A 24,608-nucleotide genomic window follows, 5' to 3' on the forward strand; every position below is an offset into this window, starting at 1 on the left:
CACACACACCCACCCCCACACACACATTAACCAATAATGCGCATTCCCAAACACTTGACATAATAAGTGTATTCTCCAATCTACCAACTCAATAGTTCTTATGTAACTCCATATCCACAAAGCAGAAGGCAAGACCGACTGTATTATGTGAGCTGGAGACAGTGTGTCTGCATCCCGAATAGCAGCCTTATGGGTCCTGGTCAAAAATAATGCACTATATAGGGAATTAGGGTGCCATTTGGGATTCAGCCACTGTCTCTGTGGCTGCCAAATTAACTGTTCTGTGAGAAGAAGGGGGATGAAAGCAAAGCCAACTGTGACCATAACGGCCCTGGTCTCATTGGTCTGTGGTGTGAATATCTGAACATCAGCTCAAGAACAACCCCTGCTTCCAAAACAGACATTTTATATGCGGTGGGACGAGATTCTAACTCTTAGTTAGACCTAACTCATAACATCTTCATATTAACATTTCAGTTGCTTCCCAGGTCTTCTTTCACACTATTGAACCAAACTGTGCTGACACTTATTTCCTGTCCAGTACCGTTCCAGCAACTATGGTGGATGTGTTACCAGGCCAGCTCAGTCCAGCGTGGTTCAGGTCAGCTAAAGAACATCTTGAAAAAGAAAAGGAGAGCTGCACACTCGAAGAGCTCAGATGCAATAATTTAATAACCAACATTTGGACAGCCAAGCTGTCTTCATCAGGGTATAATGGCAAACACTGCGGGTTACTAATTTATATAGTTTGAAAAGACACACAGGTGCCTGGCCGTGCTGCTGCTCCAGTTTAAACTGTTCTGCCTGCGGCTATGGAACCCTGACCTGTTCACCGGACATGCTACCTATCCCAGACCTGCTGTTTTCAACTCTCTAGAGACAGCAGGAGCAGTAGAGATACTCTGAATGATCGGCTATGAAAAGCCAATTGACATTTACTCCTGAGGTGCTGACCTGTTGCACCCTCGACAACCACTGTGATTATTATTATTTGACCCTGCTGGTCATCTATGAACATTTGAACATCTTGGCCATGTTCTGTTATAATCTCCACCCGGCACAGCCAGAAGAGGACTGGCCACCCCTCATAGCCTGGTTCCTCTCTAGGTTTCTTCCTAGGTTCTGACCTTAGTTTTTCCTAGCCACCGTGCTTCTACACCTGCATTGCTTGCTGTTTGGGGTTTTAGGCTGGGTTTCTGTACAGCACTTTGAGATATCAGCTGATGTAAGAAGGGCTTTATAAATACATTTCATTTGATTTGTGTCTGTAATCATGGCCGACTGTGGCTTGATTTCATTGGTCAATTTACAGATATAAAAAGAACATATAAAAAAGCATGAATGGAATACATATGATCATAGATACAATTTGGCTACATAGGTCTACAAACATTATTTACAATGGATAGCAAAAACACAATCACGGGTTTAAATCAAAGTCTACATTGAGACCGAAGGGCGCAAGGGTCTTTAAATGAAAGATCCAGGCAGCCTTGTTTAAACATCCCCTGCTTCCAAAATAAAGAACATCCCCTACCTCCAAAAAAGCAATTGTATATGTAGTGGGTCACAAGTTCCCTCATCATAAGATGTTAATAATAACCTCTGAATTCCTATCATTTCTCATAACATATTCATACTGTAGTAACACACTGGGCTCCGTCCTACTCATTTCACATTATTGTGCTGGCCCGAGCCAAACTTTACAGCCACAGGAGTATGTTCTTTTCAGCATGGTTTCAGCAACTGATGCATAACCACTAGGGATGTAACTCTTCACAGACATGCATCTGTCCCTGTGCGTTGGTCAGCAGGACACCAAACGTAGCATGCATCGGTCAGAAATCAATTCAAATTGCCAGTTCAATAGAATGTTTTGCTCAAATGACTTTCTTTCTACCTGAAAATACCGCTCATCTTTTGTGACAACTGCATCCTCTTCTTCAGTGTCTAACTAAGCATGTAATTATGTTGACAGTCTTTGATCTACAAGGCATTTTGAATGACGAACAACCCCAGGCAATATCATTAGCCTAGTCAAACTGCGCGCCGTGCGCAGATTCGCGCGCTGATCAGCGAGATCGCCTATTCCTGATCTGGCACTTCTATCTGCAGGTCACCTAAAGCATTCAAATGTTTGTAAACTGGCCCTCGCAATATTAGGCTTTATTGGTTGAGTTACAACCAATGTAATTTCCAGGGTTATTTTATCAAATGCGCTGTTGAAAATGGTGTTTTACCGGAATCAAAATAGCCTAAATTACCGCTGGAGACACAACTCATCTGGTAGGCAACACGCTGATCGGGGATTACAATCGATTTTATTTGGATTGTTCAGGTTCACCATCAGCAATAGTTTTGCTTGAAACAATCAACATTTACGGCCCACTACATATAAAATGTCTATTTTGGAGGCAGGGGATGTTCTTTATTTTGGAAGCAGGGGATGTTTTAACAAGAGGCTGAATAGGCCTCCCGAGTGGCGCAGCGGTTTAAGGCAAGGCACTGCTAGAGGGGTCACTACAGACCATGGTTCCCAGGCTGTGTCACAACCGGCCGTGATCGGGTGTCCCATAGCGCGGTGCACAAGTGGCCCAGCGTCGTCCGGGTTAGTGAAGGGTTTGGCCGGGGGGCTAGGCCTTTATTGACTTGCCTAATAAAATAATAATGATTATTATTTTTAAATCAGTAGGCCTATACAGTATATGGTCATTTTTAGATATACAGGGTCAAGTTCTAAAATGTATAACGATGACAGCAATTACTTTTGCTACAAGCACTGCATGGTTAAAGAGGGAGAAGAAGAAAGGGAAAAATGCACATCTCTAGTAACCTGGCCAGCTCAGTACAGCTTGGTTAGGCTCAGCTCAGTACAGCTTGGTTAGGCTCAGCTCAGTACAGCTTGGTTAGGCTCAGCTAAGTACAGCTTGGTTAGGCTCAGCTCAGTACAGCTTGGTTAGGCTCAGCTCAGTACAGCTTGGTTAGGCTCAGCTCAGTACAGCTTGGTTAGGCTCAGCTCAGTACAGCTTGGTTAGGCTCAGCTCAGTACAGCTTGGTTAGGCTCAGCTCAGTACAGCTTGGTTAGGCTCAGTTCAGTACAGCTTGGTTAGGCTCAGCTCAGTACAGCTTGGTTAGGCTCAGCTCAGTACAGCTTGGTTAGGCTCAGTTCAGTACAGCTTGGTTACGCTCAGTTCAGTAGTGTGAAAAGCCCTTAACCACTTCTATATATGCCATTTAGCAGACGTTTTTTTCCAAAGCGACTTACAGTCATGCAGGAATAGATTTTAAATATGAGTGCAGTGGCGGTTCTAGACCATTTCAACTGGGGGGGCAAAGCTGGGGCCAGTTGTACTGTTAGAGGGGCCAGTTACATTAGACGTTATTGTTGTCATATCGTTTTCTTCACTGCATTGCAGGCATTGGCCGGCAAAAGACCATGTTCATAATCATTCAACAATTTATTTGCATTTTCTGTCTAATAAAGATAACACATTTTTGCTATGTAAAAATTATTTCATACTCCATATTTAGGGGGCCACAAGGGGGTCCAAAATGGTTGTCACAGGGGCACTGGTCCTGGGAATCGAACCCACGATCTTGACATGGCAAGCACCATGCTCTACCAACTGAGCTACAGCGTTCTCTACACTGCTCCTCAACTGAGTTCCTAAGAGTTCTGTAATGGAGAGATTTCGCAAGACTAACCACTTAGCTAGATAGCACATTTTAGACAGTTAACTTAATAGTTAAGATATCTAGCTGGCAAAATGTAGTTGTGAATTCCCTACTTTAACTAGATCACATGGCGCGTGCTGCACAACAGTGAGTGGCTCACAAGACTCCCGTCTCGTAGTTGGGTGCTTGTAAACAAACTCCTCGTGACGGGGGTCTACCGGTAAGCTTCATAATGAAAAATGATGTGACAGGTGAAATGAAGAACACCATCTTCTTTATCTCCTAACGTATTGCAAAGGTTGAATGCAGGCATTTACTTCAAAAGTAGCTACAAATATTCTATTGTATTAAAATACTTCAAAGATAAATTGTTTCAACGGTAATGACGGTATTGAAAAACTCTCCCATGGCTAGTTCCTAATACACCAACTCACAGAGGTAAATAGAGCACTGTAAATCACAATAAAACCTTTTTTTTAAAGAAGTGAATTCAATTTCTAGTTCATTTTCAAAACTTTATAGTGCTATTTATGTTATGTTGGGGGGAGTCTGAATATGGAGTAAAGCATTGAAATTCCTCCAGTCCCATAAAGTTGTTTTCTTCATTAATATTGCGTGTTGAAAGTGTTCCTCTAAATAATCGCTTAGCATCTTGTATTTTGGATAAACATTCCAGAACTATCGCCATCTCTTTGTGTGTGTAAAGTTTGGTTGTACTATCCTTGTGGGGACCAGAAGTCCTCACAAGGATGGTAAAACAAGGAAAATGTGCCACTTCGTTTCGCTCTACCTGTTTTCTATTGATATTTCTTCGTATATATCCATACAAATTATGCCGATTCATGATTTCGTCTGGCTGAGAAAAGCTGCCCATCTGTCTCATCCTGACTCTACACTTTTTGAGTCGGGATGAGACATTTTGCAAATGTCAGAGCCAGGCAGCAGGGTTTATACAAATCTCCGCTGTTGAAAACTAAATGTTAGTATAAAATAAATGTGAGATAATGTCTAGATGCTTTTTATGGTGGAGATCAAGTTTATAAATTGCTTTGTTGGGCTAGTATAACAGTGGATTACGCAGACAGACAGAACAGAGTAAATAGGCATTTTAACGTCATAGATTTAGCCGGTGGTAATTTGTGGAATAGACACCAGGTGGAATGCGGTTTTAACCAATCAGCGTTCAGGATTAGACCTACCCATTGTATAATGAGCTATATGGATTGTTTTAAGAAGGTCATACCAAGGATCATTCAGCTATTTGATATTGAATTTTAAGACCCCTTGGAGTATCAAAAAAGATTATAAAAATGTTTTTTATGAAAATTTTATCTGGCCTTACGGCTATTACCCCATACAAACGCACTGAATAACAGATTCACTACATGGAACAGATAGTCCCCCCACCCAAAAATGTCTGGGTTTTTTTGTCCTGAAGTGTCTGTTCTGAAGTGTCTTTTTTACGTGCATTTAACCCCTTATTTTTGGCACTAATAAGTCTTCATATATACACCCCCAGTCAAAAGTTTGGACACACCTACTCATTCAAGTTTTTTCCCCTTCTTTTTTCTTCATTGTAGAATAATAGTGAAGATATCAAAACATTTGAAATAACACATATGAAATCATGTAGTAACCAAAAAAGTTTTAAACAAATAAACATATTTTATATTTGAGAATCTTCAAAGTAGCCACCCTTTGCATTGATAACAGCTTTGCACACTCTTGGCATTCTCTCAACCAGCTTCATGAGGATTGCTTTTCCAACAGTCTTGAAGGAGTTCCCACATTGCTGAGCACTTGTTGGCTGCTTTTCCTTCACTCTTGGTCCAACACATCCCAAACCGTATCAATTGGTTTGAGGTCGCGTGATTGTGGAGGCCAGGTCATCTGATGCAGCACTCCATCCCGCTCCTGGCCTGGAGGTGTGTTTTGGGTCATTGTCTTGTTGAAAAACAAATGATAGTGCCACTAAGCGCAAACCAGATGGGATGGCGTATTGCTGCAGAATGCTGTGACAGTCATGCTGGTTAAGTGTGCCTTGAATTCTAAATAAATCACTGACAGTGTCACCAGCAAAGCACCATCACACCTCCTCCATGCTTCACAGTGGGAACCACACATGCAGAGATAATTCGTTCACCTACATGTACTCTGCGTCTCACAAAGACATAGCATTTGGAACCTAAAATCTGTCATTTGGACTCATCAGACCAAAGCACAGATTTCCACCGGTCTAATCTCCATTGCTCATGTTTCTTTGTCTAAGCAAGTCTCTTCTTCTTATTTGTGTCCTCAAGTAGTTGTTTCTTTGCAGCAATTCGACCATGAAGGCCTGATTCACGCAGTCTTCTCTGAACAGTTGATGTTGAGATGTGTCTGTTACTTGAACTCTGTGAGGTGCAATCTGAGGTGCAGGTAATTGCCGCTTTCTGAGGCTGGTAACTCTAATGAACTTATCCTCTGCAGCAGAGGTAACTCTGTGTCTTCCTTTCCTGTGGCGATCCTCACGAGAGCCAGTTTCATCATAGTACTTGATGGTTTTTGCGACTGCACTTCAAGAAACTTTCAAAGTTCTTGAAATGTTCCGTATTGACTGACCTTCATGTCATAAAGTAATGATGGACTGTTGTTTCTCTTTGCTTATTTGAGCTGTTCTTGCCATAATATGGACTTGGTCTTTTACCAAATAGGGCTATCTTCTGTATACCACCCCTACCTTGTCACAGCACAACTGATTGGCTCAAACGCATTAAGAAGGAAAGAAATTCCACAAATTAACAAGGCACACCTGTTAATTGAAATGCATTCCAGGTGACTACCTCATGAAGTTGGTTGAGAGAATGCTGAGAGTGTGCAAAGCTGTCATCAAGGCAACGGGTGTGTCTAAACTTTTGACTGGTACTGTACTTCCATAACTTTTTTCAACTGGTACCGGGGAACCTTCAGAGAAGTCTTGTGAGGCCTGTGGGCACCCTAGAGCAACGTGTACGTGTTCGTGAGAGTGACCTTTCCACAGAGGGGTCATATTAGTTTGTAGGCCAAACTGTTCGGACGCTACAGACGATTTTGTGAGAAGACTGATTTTCTGTCTCATGGTCTGACAAACACCGATCTAGCTCTGTCACCTTTCACCCCAGATGCGGAAGTGCGACATAGGCGGATGCGGTGGATTGAGATTTCATCAAATGCAAAACAGATATCTCTAGCTTAAACTGAGATTTTTATGGGGATTTTTGTATTATGCAAATTAGATTCCCGCGGGGGGGCCAAGCTTCTTTGCACAAATGGTGCCACAGAAATGTGGTCCGAATTTAGATTGCATTCCAAATGACAACCTGTTCCCTAGATAGTGCACTACTTTGATCAAGGTATTTCTGGTCAAAAGTAGTGCACTATCTATCTAGGGAATGGGGTGTCATTTGGGATGCAATCTTAGACAGTGATGCAAAATACTTAAGTAGTACTTTAAAGTATTTTTACCTAAGTGTTGGTGTGCCCCTGGCTATGCGTAAATTAAAAAAAAAAAATGGTGCCGGTTTGCTTAATATAAGGAATTTTAAGTTATTCATACTATTACTCTTAATACTTAAATATATTTTAGCAATTACATTTACTTTTGATACTTAAGTATATTTTAAACTAAATACTTTTACTTTTGTCATTTTCTATGAAGGTATCTTTACATTTACTCAAGTATGACAACAGACTACTTTTTCCACCACTGATCTTAGAACCCAGTGGGGATAGTGGTCTGGGTTCCTTTGGGTGCTCATGGGGAGAGTTATATTCTCAACGCTTTTCCACACACACATGCATTCTCACACACACACACACACACACACACACACACACACACACACACACACACACACACACACACACACACACACACACACACACACACAAAGTTCAGCTCTTTCCCCCGTCATACTGGAGGAGAATTCCAGTCCACACTGTTACACAGCCTATTGAAGCGGGTAGAAGAGTTGTGCAGCAGATTGTGGGCACAGCGAGAGAGAGCATCAGATGACAGTCTGGCAGAAGTATGGCTGTGTTGGGAAACACTCGTGTGTTTCAGAGCAGTCTGGCAGACAGCACTAGCAGAAAAATGTGTTGGCATGTTGGAAGAATCTGACATAAGAAATGGCAGTTAAAAACAAGTACACTGAATTTAGACTATAACAAATGCCTATTTAGACCCAATCACCATCCCTTCAAAGTAAGTTACTAATTATAGTCCAGTTTGTAACACTCGCTATAAAATGGTCTTTTAAATTACATGTAATTTAATGTAGTGAGCTTTGAAAGTATTTAAGTATGTCCATTTTAGTTGTTAAAATTCATAAACATGTTGATGACGGTAGTATGATAAACTAAAGAAAATATAAATGTTCATCAAGTTTTTGATATTTGTATGTTTACTTTTCAAAAATATTAATATTAATGGGCGAAATAGCAACAAATTTCTAAATTGATAGGTAGATGCAAAAATGTCATTTCAGTCTGTGGTGCCTGGCCCTAACTAACATTTTGGTATCACTTTATTTAATGAGTCCTTTTACAAATGGTCTACAGATGCTAAAATGATTAACTTCAACTCTGTTGATATGCAACAACTTGATAGGGTTTGGGTCAAGTTAATAATTAAGTGTTTTTTCAAGGGATAAGGAAAACAGCCATCACCTACAAACAACTACAATACATTACCCAAGACAAATCCCTCCTAAATCTCTGTATCTGTTATTATTCACGCATAATAACCATTGGAAGTGGTTTGAACATCATGCAAATATAATCCCTCCGCAATGATCAGATAATGGATGCATTGAAATGGAGAAAGACCATAGCAACAGAACACAAATTCTCAAGATTCCTCCAACTCCCCTGATGTGGGAAGCCTATCAACAAGTGTGTCAACACATTGCCACCTGCCAGAGGTGTTTACAGACTGTCTCAACACGAGGCCAACAGACGCTATGAGTGTCCTTCTCCTCTGTCTATTTCTCTACATGGGCTTATAGCCCTTACAAGTGTCCTTCGACCCACTACTGACAACCCTCCAAACCGTCCAGCCAGTCTCAAGGCCATGGAATGTCCCACAGGGAGAGAGACGGGATTCAGGGCCAAAGAGAGAGGGGATTGGTCCTTTCATCGCCCACTGCAGGGTGCAGGAGTTAACACTTAATGAAACTAAGGTTAGGAGACCACCACCGTGGAAGGGCCAGGGACTGCAGCCTAAACAAACCCAGCCAGCTGCCCTCTGATCAGGGAGTAAATATACAAAAAGAGACCCTGGAGTAAAGACCCACAGCCTCGCTAGCACTTCAGAGATTACTACTGCATAGAGTTGGTTTATTGATTGCTTTAAAATTAAATAGGTGTTTTTAACGTCAACTGCTAACAGAATGATATGGTGGTTCACAGCATGCATGGGTCACAGCTATCTCAAAAAATAGCCATTTCGCTACATATTCGTCGCCAAACCCACTGGCCCCAGGTCATTTATACGTTTTTGCTAGGTAAAGCTCCCCCTTAACTCAGCTCACTGGTCACCATACCAACAGCAGGTATATTTCACTGGTCATCCCCAAAGCCAACACCTCCTTTGGCCGCCTTTCCTTCCAGTTCTCTGCTGCCTATGACTGGAACGAATTGCAAAAATCATTGAAGTTGGAGACTTATATCTCCCTCACTAACTTTAAGCGTCAGCTGTCAGAGCAGCTTACCGATCGCTGCAGCTGTACACAGCCCATCTGTGAATAGCCCATCCAACCAACTACCTACCTACCTCATCCCCATATTTGTTTTTGTTTTTCTGCTCTTTTGCACACAAGTATTTCTACTTGCACATCTACATCTGCACATACAGTGGGGAGAACAAGTATTTGATAACCTGCAAAATCGGCAGTGTTTCCTACTAACAAAGCACGTAGAGGTCTGTAATTTTTTATCATAGGTACACTTCAACTGTGAGAGACGGAATCTAAAACAAAAATCCAGAAAATCACATTGTATGATTTTTAAGTAATTAATTTGCATTGTATTGCATGACTTAAGTATTTGATCACCTACCAACCAGTAAGAATTCCGGCTCTCACAGACCTGTTAGTTTTTCTTTAAGAAGCCCTCCTGTTCTCCACTCATTACCTGTATTAACTGCACCTGTTTGAACTCGTTACCTGTATAAAAGACACCTGTCCACACACTCAATCAAACAGACTCCAACCTCTCCACAATGGCCAAGACCAGAGAGCTGTGTAAGGACATCAGGGATAAAATTGTAGACCTGCACAAGGCTGGGATGGGCTACAGGACAATAGGCAAGCAGCTTGGTGAGAAGGCAACAACTGTTGGCGCAATTATTAGAAAATGGAAGAAGTTCAAGATGACGGTCAATCACCCTCGGTCTGGGGCTCCATGCAAGATCTCACCTCGTGGGGCATCAATGATCATGAAGAAGGTGAGGGATCAGCCCAGAACTACACGGCAGGCCCTAGTCAATGACCTGAAGAGAGCTGGGACCACAGTCTCAAACAAAACCATTAATAACACACTACGCCGTCATGGATTGAAATCCTGCAGCGCACGCAAGGTCCCTCTGCTCAAGCCAGCGCATGTCCAGGCCGGTCTGAAGTTTGCCAATGACCATCTGGATGATCCAGAGGAGGAATGGGAGAAGGTCATGTGGTCTGATGAGACAAAAATAGAGCTTTTTGGTCTAAACCCCACTCGCCGTGTTTGGAGGAAGAAGAAGGATGAGTACAACCCCAAGGACACCATCCCAACTGTGAAGCATGGAGGTGGAAACATCATTCTTTGGGGATGCTTTTCTGCAAAGGGGACAGGACGACTGCACCGTATTGAGGGGAGGATGGGGCCATGTATCGCAAGATCTTGCCCAACATCCTCCTTCCCTCAGTAAGAGCATTGAAGATGGGTCGTGGCTGGGTCTTTCAGCATGACAACGACCTGAAACACACAGCCAGGGCAACTAAGGAGTGGCTCTGTAAGAAGCATCCCAAGGTCCTGGAGTGGCCTAGCCAGTCTCCAGACCTGAACCCAATAGAAAATCTTTGGAGGGAGCTGAAAGTCCGTATTGCCCAGCGACAGCCCCGAAACCTGAAGGATCTGGAGAAGGTCTGTATGGAGGAGTGGGCCAAAATCCCTGCTGCAGTGTGTGCAAACCTGGTCAAGAACTACAGGAAACGTATGATCTCTGTAATTGCAAACAAAGGTTTCTGTACCAAATATTAAGTTCTGCTTTTCTGATGTATCAAATACTTATGTCATACAATAAAATGCAAATTAATTACTTAAAAATCATACAATGTGATTTTCTGGATTTTTGTTTTAGATTCCGTCTCTCACAGTTGAAGTGTACCTATGATAAAAATTACAGACCTCTACATGCTTTGCAAGTGGGAAAACCTGCAAAATCGGCAGTGTATCAAATACTTGTTCTCCCCACTATATATCACTCCAGTGTAAATTGCTAAATTGTAATTACTTCGCCACTATTTGCCTATTTATTGCCTTACCTCCTTACTTCATTTGCGCACACTGTATAAACTGTTGTTTATCCCATGTTTAACTCTGTGTTGTTGTTTTTGTCGCACTGCTTTGCTTTTTCTTGGCCAGGTCGCAGTTGTAAATGAGAACTTGTTCTCAACTGGCCTACCTGGTTAAATAAAGGTGAAATAAAAATAAATAAAGAAAACATGCATTTTACATGCACTTCTCACGCACACACAGAAAGACAGACACACACATGCACAGCCGCACACAAACACACAGGCACGTGCACACACATACATAAACACACACAAATTCACAAATAAACCAAAAACGAAATGTGTAGTTTCATAGTCGCTGTGTTGCATAAGTAAATTATTTGGAATTAAGTTGTTTCCACTTATCCAATTGAAAACAATCATGCCGTATTGCCAGAAGCATGTGCCTCTACTTGAAAACCAAAGGATGGAGTAAAAAATACATTTGCCTTTTAAGGAGCGCTTTGATGTTAGGAAAAGCTGGGGTTTAACTATGTGGTTCATGGAAAGACATTTGTAACAATGATGGTGGTTTAAACCCGGCAGCTTTTGCAAGCATACATGGATTGTGTTAAACAATTGCTGAAGTAACTGCGTACATCAATCCAATGCTTTCAAATCCGTGACAGAGAGTGTGCAAGTGCACACTTTAGGAGACACAGGTTAAACCAGATGATCAGGGTCGTACTGTGAACTTTGAACTCACCAGTATTTTTCCATTGGATTTGTCCTGCCGGGCGAGGCTGACCCCCATCCACTCATCATCCCTGTCTCCCTGGCACGTCTTCCCACAAGACTCCCTGGGCTTGTTCCCTGCAGGAGACAGACAGAAGATAGCAGTTTGTTAACAATGACTGTAATATTTAACAAAGTGGATGTTTTCCCCCATACTCTGGGAGTCAACAGATGAAAGGGGTGCTTAGAGACAAGTTTCTAATACAGTTCTAACAAACTAGCTTTAAAGATGATCTTTTATCTTTTTGGTTTTGGTAGATATAGTGGACGTGGTTATGCTCCAATGATGAGTGACCTTGTTTGAGGTCTGAGGATTTGTGTTAGCTGCCCTGAGATAATGCCTTGGCTTTAGCTCATCAAGCTAACACAGTCTTATACATCCTGGGTTCCACCCTGGTTCACTATTGAACAGTTTTACATTTTGAGACTGCAGGAAAATGTACCATGTCAAGTTCCTTGTAATGATCTGAATACCAGACGGGCTTTTTTTTTTTATCGGTGTTGACACCAAACAAACAACTCTTGGGTCAACAGATATGGCCTAAATCCCAGACTACAGCCCAGAATGTTGTGTGTGTGTTTGTCTCTCTGATAGATGGAGAGCACAGTGACCTAGGAGGAGGGAGGAGAGGATTGAAACGCTTCCTTCGCCCTAAATGGCACCCTATTCCCTATATAGTGCACTACTTTTGACCAGGGCCCATAGCGCTCTGGTTAAAAGTAATGCACTATGTAGGGTATAGGGTGTCATTTAGGACAGAATCGCTGTAAGGTCATCCTACCATGTTTAATCATTACAGAGTGTGTAGCAGAACTCTAGGCCAAAGGAGCTGCCCAGTTATTTCATGTTTGCTAACAGATAAAAGTGTCTTAGAAAAGCATACATGTCTTTTGATGGTGCTGAGCTATATTTTGATTGGCTTCTAGGCCTCTATGTCCATTTGTTCTCTGTAACTTTAAGCAATTCTTAAATCTTAATGAAGATCAAAAAGACCTAAGGAATGTCTGAGAGAGGAGTAAGACTGTCTCCTAAATGGCACCCCTATTGGCTACGTAGTGCACTACATTTCACCAAGACCTCGGGTCTCATTTGGGACGCAACCCAAGACATAAAAACATTAGTCCCATTAAAACATGACTGCAAAGAGTTAACAGCAGTAAGAAAGGAACACAGTTATTCACTTTAACAAGAATGCACTTAACAGGGCAAATAAAATCCATTAGCAAATGTTAGGTGAATTAGCAGACATAGACACCACAAGAAGAATTGTGCAATCAAGGCACTGCTTTTACAGTCTGAATCTAACTTAACTTTAGAAAAAAGCGGTGAGCTTCTCTCTCATCACCGGCTGTGTCCCCAATTGCACCCTGTGCCCTATGTAATGCACTTTTTGGCCAGGCCCCATAGGGCTTTGGTGAAAAGTAGTGCACTAGGCTATAGGAAACAGGGTGCCATTTGTGATTCACACACAGATTTACTGGAGCAGTCAGTGAAAATAGGTTATAATTGACGCTATTTCCGGAGTTCATCACTAATATTTTCTCTGAGGCACCCTAGGGCTGAACTCCTCTGTCTGGCGTAATTCATGGTAGCTCTCGGTCTGTATGTGTGTGTGTGTCGTGTGTGAGAGAGAAAGGGAGAGAGAGAGACAGGGAGAGATCAGAGAGATAGAGAGAGTGAGACAGAGAGCGTGAGACAGACAGAGAGAGAGAGTGAGTGAGACAGAGAGCGTGAGACAGACAGAAAGAGAGACCAGAGAGACAGAGAATGAGACAGAGACCAGAGACAGAGGGAGAGAGTGAACACTGCAACAGGACCCCACGTCTGGCCTGACGCTTCGTTTAATAATGTACATCTTGTTGGTGACATGGAGGAGTAAGTGGGGATTCTATTAAACCCACATAAACCTTCTCCCTCTTGACCACAAGAATAGCAATTGCAGTAAACTTTCTGGCACAACCACTTGGAAAATATTAGCTAAAACATTAATCATACCTATCAAAATATTTCTGGACTTCTAGCACCCCGAGAATTTTCTCTCTTTTTGTATGTCTTTATTATTTATAAGTAAAAGGAACAGTTGACCAGTGTTAAACACTGTAGCTGCCTATATAACATACTTTGTGGTTAGTGTTGTCTGTTGTCCTGTCTGTCTGTCCATGGTCTGTTGTCCTGTCTGTCTGTCCATGATCTGTTGTCCTGTCTGTCTGTCCATGGTCTGTTGTCCTGTCTGTCTGTCCATGGTCTGTTGTCCTGTCTGTCTGTCTATGGTCTGTTGTCCTGTCTGTCTGTCTGTCTATGGTCTGTTGTCCTGTCTGTCTGTCTGTCTATGGTCTGTTGTCCTGTCTGTCTGTCTGTCTATGGTCTGTTGTCCTGTCTGTCTCTGTCTGTCTATGGTCTGTTGTCCTGTCTGTCTCTGTCTGTCTATGGTCTGTTGTCCTGTCTGTCTCTGTCTGTCTATGGTCTGTTGTCCTGTCTGTCTCTGTCTGTCTATGGTCTGTTGTCCTGTCTGTCTCTGTCTGTCTATGGTCTGTTGTCCTGTCTGTCTCTGTCTGTCTATGGTCTGTTGTCCTGTCTGTCTGTCTGTCTGTCTGTCTGTCTGTCTGTCTGTCTGTCTGTCTGTCTGTCTGTCTGTCTGTCTGTCTGTCTGTCAATGGTCAGTTGTCCTGTCTGTCAATGGTCAGTTGTCCTGTCTATGTATGGTAAGTAGTTCTCTGTAGAAGGTTGTGAAGCAGGGGCCTCGTTTGTCAATATTGCATAGAAAACTATTCTAAAATACTACCTACGAACAGAATTTAGAATGTTCATACGCATAGAAAATGTGTGATTTATCAAACAATCCTACAAGCGTCATACACACACCGGTAGGAGATAGCCATTGATAAATACCAGTTGTTCTCAGCCTCAGTGCTTGTGCACGACCTTGGCTATTAGCATTTTGAAACACCCCTAATTAACCAAATATAGTCAAAATCATCCTGTTAAAGCCTGTGGCTAATATACACTGGGTGTTTAAAACATTAAGAACATCTTCCTCATATTGAGTTCCACACATATGGCTGTGCGTAAATCTCACACTTTGTGTGGAAATGCTCCCACGTGTGGTTAACGCAGATTTGTGTCTACACATGATTGATAAATGAGGCGCCTGGGGTATATCTATGTGGTTGTTTCTTGTACTGTGTACACGGCCAGTGGCTCCGAGCTCTGAGGAGAGCCGTCTATACATAGAAGCCTCCAGTCTTGAGTCCTGGGGGTCTGGGGGTTATACTGAACAGAAGACTCTGGTCCTAAGGGTCAGTATAGTTTGTGGTTATCCAGATGGCTCTACTGTGGTCCCTGGTGACTGCATGGTCTGTGGTTCAGTACTGACCTCTGCCTAGGTCCATCTCAGAGCAGCGTCTCTCTGGGTTGCTGTGGACACGGCACTTGAACACGGCTCCAGGGGTGTGAACAGAGCTGCTGTGGGAAGAGTTGGCCTTGGGGGCCCCTACCAGCACCCTGTAGACAGAAACAAAACATAGTTTGTAAACAGTGTAAATGCAACACATCCTGTCACAGCAGTCAAGAAGAAGAACAAGAACAACTTCAAGAAGGAGGACTGCTGTAGTAGGAAGAGTTGGCCTTGGGGGGCCCTATCTGCACCTTGCATACAGAAACAATGGGAGAAGAAAAACACCTTGTATGAAGAGTCAGGGTGGTTGTCACCAAGCATGAAGGATACAGTGTCAATAACACACATCCTCCCACTGGGCACACACTGGTTGGATCAATGTTATTTCCACAACCAACATGGAATAGACGCTGAATTGACGTCTGTGCCCAGTGGGCTGTCACAGTAAAGTCACAATGATCTTCATAAGGCCCACTCTACAAAAGAGTAACCCCCCCCCCATGTTCAAGACAAGTATGGTAGCCTATATTCAGGGGTGGAACATGTGGAACCAGAGTTCCCAAAGTGAAATTATTTTGATGTGAAAAGCTGCTTTCTAAAGGTGAACTCTAAAATGTAACATAAGTTCCCGAGTGACTTTTATTACAATTCCACCCCTGGGCATATAGGTCAGTCATGGCATCAGCATCCTGATTCACGACAGCACACTGACTCATGACAATGAAGACAATGGTGGGAGTTGTGACAGCTATGGGGACATGATCCCATAAACTTTGGCTACATGCTGGAATCTGGGACAGGTCAGCTAGGCTGCTACAGAAAAAAAGTCTAAAAGAAACCAAATGACATGCACATTCTTAAATACTGCACATCAATCAAACTGTTGACATAATAATGATACGATTATATGTCACCATCATACAAATTGACTGTTTTTCGAAACAAGAGAAATGCGTTTACGCGCAGCAGTAAACTAGTGAGCAAACTTCACCCACACACTGTCAATTGAGTAAGTGTATCGTTTTAGAAAATGATATTTATTTACTTAGTGATTTTAGAGGCTATTTCTTTTTAAACAACTGCATGCAGGCTAGGCTCTTCTTCAACAACTGCATGCAAGCTATGCTATTCTTTCAACAACTGCATGTAGGCTACGTAGCGCGCACAAATCTGAATGGCCCAAATACAATCCATAAGAATTGCGTAACAATCATACTGTGCCATTAAAGTCCAAGGGCGGATACATAAACGCACGAACAGTCCCCATTGCAATAACATTCACTATAAGATAGATACTAGGCGTTATAGGCTACCATGAGTAAACAGGTAGCCTATGAGACTTACCAGCGCGTATTGTCATGATAGTGCTCCAGAACAGAATATCCAAAGAAACTCGAGTCAGGTCCACGGAACACAATAGGATGTTCTAAGTCAATGTTGTAGGAGTGAACTACAGAAACAGACAAATAGACGCAGAGCACATTCAAAAGGCTCCTCTTCTGATTCGGAAAATGGGCCATCCTTCTGCGCATCCTTGAGAGGAACAACACTGGAAGAAGTATCTAAAAACAAAACGAAGCCCGTCAAGGTTTCAGTGCTACAGAAAAAGTTACAAAAACTAACAGTTCAAGTAGTTTCTGAAGTCTAGCACCTCGAACATGGACAAATGACGGGTAGGTGTTCGAGAATAAAAATAATGGTCCAGTGAAAAGTAACGGTCTGATCAGCTGCTCTCCACACTGTGAATCTGAGGAACTGGAGTCTGCAGCTCGTAGTTGCTCGCGGCGATGATAAGTGCGGTCATGGTGAAACGCAAATGGGTTCGGGGCTCGAGCATCACATTTCACCAAAAACCGCCTCGCGCTTACACCGTTTATGAACGATGCTGCCCCCTGCCGTTCGGTATGTGGGCAAATCAAGGGCCAAAGACAAAGTACCTGTTGTAGACCAATCCATTTGTATATTGGCTGATGTTTGTGTATCATGCCGTCTTCATCACTTGTTCACATATTTTGGAAACACTTCCTTGCTTAACGAAAGAAGTGGCTTGCTAGCAAATTAAAATATCGGAAATAAAATACTAAGTGGACTGTAATTTTTGGTTCACTTAACAAGGACCTGGTTCCATAAGTTAAATGAAACGTATGTTAGAAAAGATTACTGGCATCTGGCTGCCAAAGTAATCACAGAGTAGTACTGTATAAAGGCCACTTTAAATCTTGGCAGTTTCTAATACAGATGTTATTTATTTCCTAACGTGAAACATTTGTTATTCAACAGTATGAAACAGATTTCCTCTATCAGTTTGCCAAACAGTTCTATACTTACAGGTTAATAGAACTGTGACATGTCCTGTTTTGGTTAGAGTGGTTGTTATTCTGTTCACTCTCTACAGTTAGAACACAAGCAGGTGATCACTTCATCATCCTCAGAACTGTTCTTATCTTATGATGCAGATTGTGCAACAGAAACTGTGAAAAAAATGACTGAAATACCTCAAAATACCTCTGACCGACATCTCTTACTGAAAATTCAAATAAGCGTACCTTACCACCGGAGTCTTCAAAAGGTTATTCAGGAAATTAAGAAAATATCTTAGTGAAATACAGCATCTCTTTCTGAAATATATCTGGTCATACAAGAATATAATGGTCAAAATAGGCTAACACATGTACATACCGTATACACAACATTGAAAAAGATCCACATTTCAACAAAGTGAAAAATGAGCACAGAGGAAGACAGAAAATCAGTGTAAATAAAATTGTATTAGCTTGTCTCAAAATGTATTAATATAGCCAACAGTCACATTGTTCCTAATAGTACAGATTCACTTTTTTATTTACAATATGTTTTGAGTTTATTTTTTGGTCAGTCTCCACAAAATATAAAGTAGAAAAGCAGTGGGAAACAAACATGGTACTAGAAGCCAGAGTGTCTAAGTGGTAGAGTGTTATGGAAGGTACAGTTAAAGGGTCATCTCATCCATAGAAATAGAATGCAGATTCATATTAAGAATCGATAGAAATAGAATGTAGATATTTTATTTCTATGATCCCATCACACAGTCATAAGGGGGAATTGATACGTAGAGCAGAAAAACAACCAAAAATCAACTGATAAACAACCAAAGATCGACTCAAAAACAACCATGGATCAACTGAAAAACATCATTTAAAGTAACTGTCCAGTTAAAATCTCCTAAAAGTTAATATTCTGTTAACTCATACCCAAATAATGTTGTTGACTAGTCTTATACTCATATTTGTGGGCAAAGCATAAATTTAAGAAATAACACTTCAAAAAACCCACCACAAACTTGTAACTCAAACAGACAGTTTAAAAAATGCTTGCCATTTCCTCATAGAGAACGATGTCATCCTGCCTCATTGGCTGAGCTGGCCAATCAGCGGTCTACTCACATTCATATTTTTAATGAGCGGTATACGCCCACACCATTCTGTTGTTGGGTAGTCCCCAACAACCGGATGTTCTGGTTTTCAGGGGAAATGGAAAGAGCCTGTGTTGCAACTCCATCTTAACTCCTCCTCCACATTTAATGGATTGGCTGAACAGTGCAGAAGAGAACCTCCCTGACAGTTTCTTTTTCTCTTCTCGTCAAGACTAGCATGTAGGGAATCTAGTTTCAGGCATTTCTTTTAGACCTGCTACGTTAGGTTAGTTGTTGGGGTACACCCACACCATTCCAACACAGAAAAGCTGCTTAAATACCACGTTTTCAAAGGAAAAGTATTTCACTCATATTGTCATTAATTATAGGTCATATTTAATAGAAATCTGGAAACACTGGACAGTTCCTTTATCAGAAAACACAGCCAAAGAATCAACTCAAAAACAATCAACCAACCCAATGACCAAAACAAACTTATTGCACAAGCCATCCATCCAAAGAAAATCTAAGTAAAAAAGAGAATTAATCTTGGACTAAAAAACAAACAAATATAGTATAATTCATAGATTAAAAACCGTAATTTCATCACGTGAAAGTAGACTGGAAGAATTAGATACTATCTTTAGTTGGCATATTTTATAGTTCCCTCATAAGATTAGCTACGCAGCTCATACGCATATCTACACAGCGCACAAACACACACAGTCAGAAGCAAAAGAAATCAGACAGGACAGTAGAAGGGCTAGAGCTAGTCCACAGAGGTGCAGTAGTCTTCATTCTAGTCCTTCAGCAGCAGTTTAGTCCACCCTCCATCCTTAAAGTACCAGCATCATTCTAATACCTGACCCTCATCGTAGCCAGGACTGAAACAATAGGGAGAAGAGAGATACATGATTACTTTAACTGCACAGTACTACTTTGACTGGTAAGAAGAGAATAGAAGCACAAATACCATCTACCCTGATCTGACCTAAAAATACACTTATGACTAAGCATTTCACGGCAAGGTCTACACCGGTTGTATTCGGATCATGTGACAAAAAAAAAAAAGTGATTTGATACTAAAGCCAAATTCTGCTTGTACACTGTGCTTACCAATATGCCTTAATACTGTAACAGACAAGAGGCTAGACATGTCTTCCCCCTTCACATCCCGCCATGTGTTTCCATTGCTGTAACCGATCCTGTAGTCACGGGTAAGTGATCTACATGGGTCTAGTTGTTTAAGATGCAATATATCTGGATGAGTAGGATATTATCAACATACTATACCTATAGGCCAAGACAACGTCTGTAAGCGATTGCTGACATAGCACGGACTGTGTGTGTGTGTGTGTGTGTGTGTGTGTGTATATATATATCTGTGTGGTTGCATATGGCTCATCATTAGTGGCTTTACGACAAGGAAGAACAGATGCTTACAATTGCTTTTGTATCCTCTTTCTCCAGAACCTGCTGAGCTTGGTCTTGTGGGAACTTGAGCATGGAGGTTATGACTTTAGCCATCGTCTGTGGGAGGGAAGAGAAAATACAGATATTACTTAACCATCTAAAAAGAAAAGTAGCATACATTCAAATAAAAACAGTTTTTTCACCCATTTCTTTTCAGTGAAAATTCCTTAAACATGACCTTTAACTTGGTGGCTGCGGATGCTTGTGATATGTGTTGGGAAACTGATGACAGTTCACAACTGAGTTGTTGGAGTCAATGCTCTCAATGGCATGGGTATACAGCCACATGGTTCCCAATGTTTTTCAGTCTCTCAATACTTGGCAGCCGGGTTGGGATCATTGCAGTAAACCTAGTACTAAAGCTGCCCATCTGTACAGACATTCACCCAGCCCAGACCCAACATGGATGATCAGTCAACCTCTGTCCAGCCATTCACCAAGCTCAGATCCCTATTCAGTTGATGCATATCCAATATGTAGGCACAGTTAACCCCTGTCCAGCCATATACCAAGCTCAGATCCATCATGGAGGCTTAGTGATCCCGTGTCCAGCCAATCACCCAGCTCAGTCACCCACTTCACCCCATAGTAATCCAACATGCAGTCTCTACTCGGTGACACCCTGCCCTCATCACTACCATCTTCCATCAGATAAACAATTGAGGTTAAGTGAACCCATTTCCCCCAAAAATCTATTATCTTCTCCTAATCAACTCCAAGTCTATCTGACCAGGTTAGCAGCATGTGTTAGCTAGCTTATAAAATACTGGCCCTAATCAGAAAAAGTGCTACTGTTTGAGGAAACCAGGGGAACAACCAACCAAAGACCTCTTCTTCTTCTAGAGGAGCTAAACAAGGCCAGTAAGTCTTTAAAATGGCAGTGTGAGTCATGTGAATAGTATGTCTGTGGGGGGGGGACATCCTTCCACTCCCAGGGAGGCCATAATGATATGGCTATGACATCATCAAGTTTAACTGTTTACTGAGGACCTAGGGGGGAACCCTGCTAGCTTTATGTGTTTGTGCATGCAATACCCCGCTGTTTTTAGGACCGTGTCAACTAGCACTGTTAATTCCCATACAGCATCATTAATTAGCACCTATGCTAAACGGACACAAACACAAAATTACTTTTGTATGAGTCTAACTGGGTGACGGCTGTGTGGGAATGGAGAAGTTTATTGGCTCTCTCTCTATCCGGTCTCTCCTCCTCCCATATTTTCTACCTCCTCTCACATTTTCATTGAGGGAAAGCAACTAAACAAATGGCAATCTATCCTGGGCTGAATAAAAGGGAAGTGTGATACCGGTAGTTATTTCAAGAAACTTGAATGATGCAGGATTATGGGCTCATATGTGCACTGTCAATCTTCCCTCATCAGAAAATGTTACTTTAATGTTAAAGATGCAAATTGATTATTGATAAAATACCTTAGTTTCCCGCCCCATCATGTACTCAAACAGCACCTTCCTCAGGTACTCAAACTCTGTGGGTTCCGAGAAGGACTCAGCACTGTAATGGCCAGGATCTAGAACACACAAAGGGTCAAATTAATTCATCACAAAATTAAAGTCACTAAATCTTTAAAATGTATGGACAAAGTCGTACAATCTTGATCAACATTGAATTCAGTCACCAAGCTATAAAACTAGGACATACAGTTATCTCCAAAAGTATTGGGACAGTGACACATTTGTTGTCGTTTTGGCTCTGTACTCCACTTTGGATTTGCACTTTGGATTTGTAATGATACAATGACTGAGGTTAAAGTGGAGACTGTCACATTTCATTTGAGAGTATTTTTAGCCATATCGGGTGAATCGTTTAGAAGTTACAGCACTTGTTGTACCTAGTCCCTCCATTTTAGGGGACAAGTTCACTTACACTGTATAGAGTATGTATATAGAGTATATAGAGTATGTATATTAAAAGTATTTGATCCCTTATTCATAGCACGCAATGACTACATCAAGCTTGTGACTCTACAAACTGGTTTGATGCAATTGTTGTTTGTTTTTGGTTGTGTTTCAGATCATTTGTGCGCAATAGAAATTAATGGTAAATAATGTATTGTGTCATTTTGGAGTCATTATACTGTAAATAAGAATAGAATGTTTCTAAACACTCCTATATTAATGTGGATGCTAGCATGATTACGGATAATCCTGAATCAATCGTGAATGATAATGAGTGAGAAAGTTAGACGCACAAATATCATACCTCCAAGACATGCTAACCTCTCACCATTATAATAACAGGGGAGGGTAGCATTTTTTTTGGGGGGGGGTATGATATTTGTGAGTCTAACTTTCAAACTCATTATCATTATTCACGATTCATTCAGGATTATCCGTAATCATGCTAGCATCCACATTAATTCTTCAAGCTCAGTCAAGGTGTTGGGGGATCATGGCTAGACAGACATATTCATGCAGATTTAAGTCAACAATGGTAACTTGGCCACTCGGGAACATTCACAGTCTTCTTAGTAAGCAACTCCAGTGTAGATAGATTTGGCCTTAGATTTGTTGTAGATTATTGTCCTGCTGAAAGGTGAATTCCTCTCCTAGTGTCTGGTGTAAAGCAGGTTTTACTCTAGGATTTTTCCTGTGCTTAGCTCAATTCCATTTCTTTGTATCCTGAAAAATTCCCCAGTCTTTGCCGATGTCAAGCTTTTCCATACAATGATGCAGCCACCACCATGCTTGAAAATAAAGAGGCAGTTACTCAGTAATGTGTTGGATTTGCCCCAAACTTTGCAGGGCTTTGCATTTAGGCCAAAAAGTGTATTCCTTTTACATGTTTTCTCGTTTGTTGCAGTTCTACTTTAGTGCTTTGTTGCATACAGGATGCATGTTTTGGAATATTTGTATTCTGTATATTTGTATTCTTTTCACTCTGTCATTTAGATCATTATTGTGGAGTCACTACAATGTTGTTAATTGTCTTAACTGTTACCCATCTACCAATCACCGCCCTTCCTTGAGGCTTTCAAAAAGTTCCCTGGTCTTTTTAGTTGTATCTGTGCTTGAAATTCAATACTTCACTGAGGGACAGATGTTGTATGTATGGGGGGACAGAGGAAGGGTCGATCATTCAAAATCATGTCAACCACTATTATTTCAAACAGAGTGTGTCCATGTAACTTGTGATTTGTTAAGCCACATTTTACTCCTGAACTAATTTAGGCATGCCTAAACAAAAAGGGAGTGAATAATGTTTCAATTAGTTACAGAACATGGAAACCCTGACAGCAGTGCACAGGCGTGGGTTCAAACCAAGTGCCAAATACAAAAACGACCAAAACTGGAAAAAATGGCACATGGCCTACATGAGCACTAGTACACCGCAAGAACATTAAACAGTCCAGTTCAGGGTTTCTGTTAGCGGTAAATGCCGGCTTTTGGTCGATAAAAAAAATGAAAAGCCGATAAATAAAAATTGTTGCCGGCCAAATTGCAAAATAGTGCTTTTTTTTTCATTGATGGAAATACCAGTCGATGTGCTCCAACTTCAAATGCAAATAGGCTGATAAATCCTCAAGCTGCTGGGGTGGGTGTGTTCCTATTTTTACTCATGCAAAAGACAGGAGGCCCTCGTAAAAGGACTTCAGCTAAGCGTACAACAAATGGGCAAAATTGACAAATTTTAAGTCATACCACAGATTCTCAATTGGATTGAGGTCTGGGCTTTGACTAGGCCATTCCAAGACATTTAAATGTTTCCCCTTAAACCACTCGAGTGTTGCTTTAGCAGTATGCTTAGGGTTGTTGTCCTGCTGGAAGGTGAACCTCAGTCCCAGTCTCAAATCTCTGGAAGACAAACAGGTTTCCCTCAAGAATATCCCTGTATTTAGCGCCATCCATCATTCCTTCAATTCTGACCAATTTCCCAGTCCCTGCCGATGAAAAACAGCCCCATAGCATGATGCTGCCACCACCATGCTTGGGGATGGTTTTCTTGGGGTGATGAGAGGTGTTGGGTTTGCACTAGACATAGCATTTTCCTTGATGGCCAAAAAGCTCAATTTTAGTCTCATCTGACCAGAGTACCTTCTTCCCTATGTTTAGCAAGTCTCACACATGCCTTTTGGCGAACACCAAACATGTTTTCTTATTTCTTTCTATAAGCAATAGCTTTTTTTCTGGACACTCTTCCATAAAGCTCAGCTCTGTGGAGTGTACGGCTTAAAGTGGTCCTATGGACAGATCTTCCAATCTCCACTGTGGAGCTTTGCAGCTCCTTCATGGTTATCTTTGGTCTCTTTGTTGCCTCTGATTAATGCCCTCCTTGCCTGGTCCGTGAGTTTTGGTGGGCAGCCCTCTTTTGCCAGGTTTGTTGTGGTGCCATATTCTTTCCATTTTTTAATAAATGGTGCTCCGTGG

The 24,608-nt window shown here is 41.6% G+C and overlaps 2 protein-coding genes across 5 annotated transcripts in view; both read right to left on the bottom strand.

The window, feature by feature from the left end:
• itga9 (integrin, alpha 9) overlaps positions 1-17,159 on the bottom strand; it is a 136,914-nt gene extending 119,755 nt beyond the window's left edge. The window contains exons 1-3 of the mRNA XM_029765253.1: positions 16,703-17,159; positions 15,338-15,465; positions 11,935-12,041 (exon numbers count right to left, since the gene is read on the bottom strand). Coding sequence (XP_029621113.1) covers positions 11,935-12,041; positions 15,338-15,465; positions 16,703-16,890 — 423 coding nt within the window. The 5' untranslated portion in view covers positions 16,891-17,159. The remainder of the gene's footprint in view (positions 1-11,934; positions 12,042-15,337; positions 15,466-16,702) is intronic.
• Positions 17,160-18,107: 948 nt separating this feature from the next.
• The window catches only part of golga4 (golgin A4), a 52,767-nt gene continuing 46,266 nt past the window's right edge, over positions 18,108-24,608 (bottom strand). For all 4 annotated transcript variants that reach the window (XM_029765258.1, XM_029765255.1, XM_029765256.1 and 1 more), the window contains 3 exons: positions 21,654-21,751; positions 20,193-20,279; positions 18,108-19,633 (listed from right to left, as the gene is read on the bottom strand). In XM_029765258.1, the coding sequence (XP_029621118.1) occupies positions 19,619-19,633; positions 20,193-20,279; positions 21,654-21,751 (200 nt within the window). In that variant the 3' untranslated portion in view covers positions 18,108-19,618. The remainder of the gene's footprint in view (positions 19,634-20,192; positions 20,280-21,653; positions 21,752-24,608) is intronic.

This window comes from Salmo trutta, chromosome 10 (genome assembly GCF_901001165.1).
Source record: "Salmo trutta chromosome 10, fSalTru1.1, whole genome shotgun sequence".
Taxonomy (NCBI): domain Eukaryota; kingdom Metazoa; phylum Chordata; class Actinopteri; order Salmoniformes; family Salmonidae; genus Salmo; species Salmo trutta.